This window comes from Sceloporus occidentalis, unplaced genomic scaffold (assembly GCF_023333645.1).
Source record: "Sceloporus occidentalis isolate IW3139 unplaced genomic scaffold, rSceOcc1.0.p SCAF_2, whole genome shotgun sequence".
NCBI lineage: Eukaryota > Metazoa > Chordata > Lepidosauria > Squamata > Phrynosomatidae > Sceloporus > Sceloporus occidentalis.
Window position 1 is genome coordinate 45,152,747 of NW_028316982.1, and position 5,091 is coordinate 45,157,837.

Here is a 5,091-nt window from a genome sequence, read left to right on the forward strand (position 1 = left end):
CCTTGGATCATAGTTTTGTCTGTTGCTGCAATAGTGAGCACGTTCAGGAAATGCGCAATTGCTCTTCGTACCTACAAGATGTATTTTGGGGGAAAAGGTTGGATGGCGACCAGGCTTCCTGCTAGGAGCATGAACAGAGTGCAAGACGATGGTTCCTCCTTCTTTCCAGGTTTACAGGGAACTTAAGGAAATCTTTGTACACACTTCTTGGATCATAGTTTTGTCTGTTGCTGCAACCAAATACCAAGTACAGTAACTGCAAAAAATGGGATGCAGCTAAAGGGGAGCCAAGGTCTAGAAATGAAAATGCATGAGGTGTTTAAAAAGGCAAAGTAGGAGTCGCTTAATCTAATGATAGATCAAGCGACCACCGTCCCGTTCCATTGCGACAGTGAGTGAGCTTAGTCCGCAGATGGGCGTTGCATTGCAATGACTAGTTATGACACCCCAATCACACGCTAACAGCGTCATTGGTGTTTAATATTGTTGTATGTAGGAGGGAACATATAGGAGGGACCACCTGGGGAAAAGATTGTCCCATATCCCAAGATATAATTGCACAATTTTAAGAGACAAGATTGATAGTCAGACAGATAGATAGGTAAGTAGATATATATATATAGATAGATAGATAGATAGATAGATAGATAGATAGATAGGTAGATAGATAGATAGAAATATTGAAATAATTCTTGAAAGGTTGGCTGTTAAAAGGCATGCATGCAGGCAGGCAGGCAGGCAGGCAGGCATGGTGGCAGTCAAACAGACATATATCGATTGATTGAGAGATTGATGGTAAGTTGGAGATGTAGATAATACTACCCACCAGTCATGGCTTCCTAACTCACAAGGTATAATATAAATCAAGGAATGCTTCAAGACACATCAATTGCAAGAGGTATAAGGTTGGGAAAAAAAACCCACAGTTGTAGAAATACTGTCAAGGTGTTTTGTTCCTGACCCTGTGTGTATTTGGCCAGCTTAGCAATCATGTTGTGATCAGTAAGACATGTATGTAGCTGAAAAATATAACATATGAAAAGAAATGGGAAGATAAGATACTCAGAAAAGATTTATTGTAATGTTACAGAGATCAGTGCAATACATTTTAAAAAGACACGCAGTAAGCAACATATATTTCATAATTGCTACCAACACTAGTAAATTGCAATTTTATATTCTACTTTCAGTCACAGGAATTAGGAATTAAAATACTCCACAAAGGCTTCTCTGATCCTTTCCCCCTTTCTCCTCTCCTCTAGATCACTCATATAAGTTGTAGGGTCAATGACATATGTCTCAGGAGAAGTGTTTCGTCCAAGGAGGACATCTCCATTGCTCTCTATTATGTTATGCAGAATACAGCAAGATAATATTGCAGAAGGTAAATTTTGAAGAGACAGGTCCAGACCTTTTAGAAGCGCTTGAAATCTTGATTTCAAACGCCCAAAAGAACGTTCAACAACGATTCTAGCACGACATAATCTCTTATTATATACCCGCTCCCTCCTGCTATGACCAATTTTAAACGGGATGAGCAAGAAAGGTTTTATGGGATATCCACAGTCGCCCAAAAGAAGTGGCCCGACCTGTTGCCCTTTAATTGTCAAAGATGGACAACCTGGAACATACAGTCCAGCTTTGAAAGCATGATAGATAGGGGATTCCTGAAACACGTGTGCATCGTGATTTACTCCGCTATGTCCCGTGTAGAGATCCAGGAATTTTCCCGTGTGATCACATGTTGCCTGTAGAAGAATGGAGTGTTGCTGTTTACGGTCAATGTACTGCGGTCCCTCGTGAGCTGGCGCCTTAATCGTGATGTGGCAACCGTCAATTGCTCCAATCACCTGTGGAAACCCCAGGGCTTCAAATCCAGACATATTCTGTGATTATAAATAAATATCATTAGTACTGTAACTATTAAAGTTCTTTAAAGTTAATAGAAAGATAGATAGATAGATAAGGAATAGATAGAAGATAGATAGATAGATAGATAGATAGATAGATAGATAGAGAAATGGAAAAGAAGGGGTTGCTAGGAAAAAAGGAATTAATCAGTGTACGTATAAAATCCCCAGAATATCTATATAGATACATGAATGGGTGGATGTAGGGGTAATTAAAGATCGATAACCAGGCATATGTGCATGTAGGCAGGCAGGTAGGCATGAAGTCAGTCAGGCAAGCATGAAGAAAGAGTTAAAGAGAGAGAGAGAGAGAGAGAGATAGTTAGATAGATAGACATATAGATAGATATATAGATCAATAAATAGACAGATGGATAGAAAAATAGATAGATAGATAGATGGATGGATAGACAGATAGATAGATAGATGGAATTTTAGATAGACTGAGGGATGAAGGAATGGATGAATGGTGGTGTGCTTAGGATAAATGTACATAATAACCATTCAGGTGTAGTCTCCGTACTATATAGTTAATTAAAGTGATAGATAAATACATAAAGTTGTATATCTACACAGTTATAGATAACACATAAGGACAAATAAACGGGCAGGAATGCATGTAGGCAGGCAGGCAGGCAGGCAGGCAGGCAGGCAGGCAGGCAGGCAAGCAAGTAAGCAAGCAAGCAAGCAAACAAGCAGGCAGAAATAGGTAGAGAAAGATATGTATATAGATAGATAGATAGATAGATAGATAGATAGATAGATAGATAGATAGGTATAGATATAGATATATATATATAGTGTATAGGTAAAAGAAGGATAGATAGATTGATAGATAGGTAGATAGATAGATAGATAGATAGATAGATAGATAGATAGATGCATGGAAAAGAAGGGGTTGCTTGGAAAAATGTACTTAATCAGTGTACATTTGATATCCTCCTAATATCTACATAGATACATGTATGGGTACCTGGATCGATGGATGGATGGATGTAGGGGTAATTACAGATAGATAACCAGGCATGTGGGCATGTAGGCAGGCAGGCAGGCAGTCAGGCAAGCAAGCAGTCAGGCAGAAATAGGTAGAGAAAGATATGTATGTAGATAGATAGATAGATAGATAGATAGATAGATAGATAGATAGATAGATAATCGAATGAAAGATAGATAGATAGATAGAGGCATGGAATGGAGGGGTTACTGGGAAAAATGTACTTAATCAATTCACATGTAAAACCCCAGTAATATATATTAATAGGTACATGAAAGATATGTAGATATGTAGATGTAGATGTAGATAGATAGATAGATAGATAGTAGGATTGATTGATGGATGGATTAATGGATGAATGGATGGATAGAGTAGAGGAGATTGATCAAATGTGGATAATACTGTTTTTTCAATAATATAGATATATAGAAAGAGAGAGAGAGACCAACCTTTCTGTAATCTCCAAGGTATACTGCCCTCCGCAGCAGGACCATTTCCATACACAGGAACACCTGAATGATAGCCTTGTATGCCGTAGACTTTCCAACACCAAAAAAAGTTCCAACTGTGGCATAGGAGCCACCATGTGCCAGGTAAAATATGGCCATGGCTATCTGCTTTTCTACAGGAACTGCCTTACGGAACCGAGTGTTTTGCCGAGAAAGATGGGGACGCAGCTCGTCAGCAATCATTTTAAAAACAGCGCGCGGCATTCTGAAGTGCGTTTTCCAATTAGAGTCAGACCAGACAGTTCTAGCAAAGACGTTCCAGTGCACATCTGTCTTGGGGTATATCCACCACCTTCTAGGCATCGGCTGAAAGCTGATCAGGGCGCCGTGGCGAAAGAAAGGAAGCATTTCATCCAAAATGAGAAGATAATGTCTCATTTCTGCAGCATGTTCTCCGCTGTCACACAATGTCATGACAGCTCTGCATTGGTCCATTAATTTTTCTATCAGCAAGGTTATAAAGGAAAACATATACGCAAATTTCTTACGATGATCCATGAGTGTTGATATACCAGGCAAAGGTAACCCAGGTAGCAGTGGGAGGGGAATGAGGGAAAGTATATATAAGTTAAGGTAGGCAGCGCTTATGACGTTTGATCGAACAAGCGCCTTGATTGGTCCATTTAAAAAAAAACCGCCAAAAATAAATCGAATCAGAAACGGTCACTAGATGGAAACGATCGTCACAGATAAATCGATTCCGATTAATGCGGGTTAACGTTACGTCATTGTGACGTAGTATTGATTGACAACTCCAAATAAGGTATGGAGGGGAAGAATCGCTTTATTTAAACACCGATTTCATGCCAAGTGAGAACGCTTGGCGAACGCTTGCAGGTGAAAAATGCGATTTAAACAAGCAGATGGGAACGATGAATAAAGCGATTCTGAAAGCGGGATAAAAAGAGTGTTATTTTAATTCGAGTTAATTAAAAGCGTTTTATTTAAATTCGTTTCAAATCCTAAGTGGGAACAAGCTCAGTATGTCAAAGATCAGAGTGCCAGGCAGTGGGCTCAGGAAAGGTGCATGGGGTACATCTGTACTTTCTCTGTATTTCTATAAATGAACAGAACAGTGTGAATTTTTGAGGCGAGGAGTGCTATTCTGGGGAATGTTGTATCCATGACAAACCCAGCTGCTGGTGCATATCTAGAGAAGTAGTGAGAAATAGGAAGCACTGCTCTTGGCCCATCTCATTCTTTGAGAAAAGGATGAGATGTTCATCTTGAAACTCTTTCACATAATGCTCTGTTTCATCTCCTGCTTTTCTGTTTTCAACACCTCTTTATAGGTTGAATTGTTTTAATTATGGTCATATCCAGACTTTTCAGGGCTTCTGAGCCCATGTCTTACAATGAAAGGAGAATTTTTGATGAATGGCTTTCTCCCACATTGTATGATGAAGACAGGACAAACTACATCTGGGTATAATGCTGTTAACTTTTTATTTAATACCAGATCCAATATCCTTCTCCACCAAGCAAGAAGATCCACTTTCTCAGAATGTTTCCATCCCTTAGTTATAGTGATTTCTTGTATTCTCTCTGATTCTTAGACACTCTGTGGGGTTTGATCTGGTGCTGCTCACATTACATTCCGTTTCTATCTACAGCTGTTTGCCTTTCCTGCTAAATTTTTATGAAGACAATTTCTCTCATATCCTCTTCCATCAGGTTC

General features: G+C 39.3%; 1 protein-coding gene across 1 annotated transcript; it reads right to left on the reverse strand.

Annotated features, from left to right (window-relative positions):
• Positions 1 to 1,199: 1,199 nt before the first annotated feature.
• On the reverse strand, positions 1,200 to 3,596 carry LOC149318219 (uncharacterized). Its single transcript, XM_089508311.1, has 2 exons — positions 3,354 to 3,596; positions 1,200 to 1,886 (listed from the first exon to the last, which is right to left on the reverse strand). The coding sequence occupies exons 1-2, from the start codon at positions 3,594 to 3,596 to the stop codon at positions 1,200 to 1,202; spliced, it is 930 nt and encodes a 309-aa protein (XP_089364437.1).
• Positions 3,597 to 5,091: the final 1,495 nt, after the last annotated feature.

What these genes read in the sequence shown, in the direction of transcription:
- LOC149318219 (XM_089508311.1), bottom strand. Translation starts at nt 3,596, where the DNA reads ATGATTGCTGACGAGCTGCGTCCCCATCTTTCTCGGCAAAACACTCGG. An exon ending in ACCTTGGAGATTACAGAAAG is followed by an intron (nt 1,887 to 3,353) that starts GTTGGTCTCTCT and finishes TTATAATCACAG; the next exon opens with AATATGTCTGGATTTGAAGC.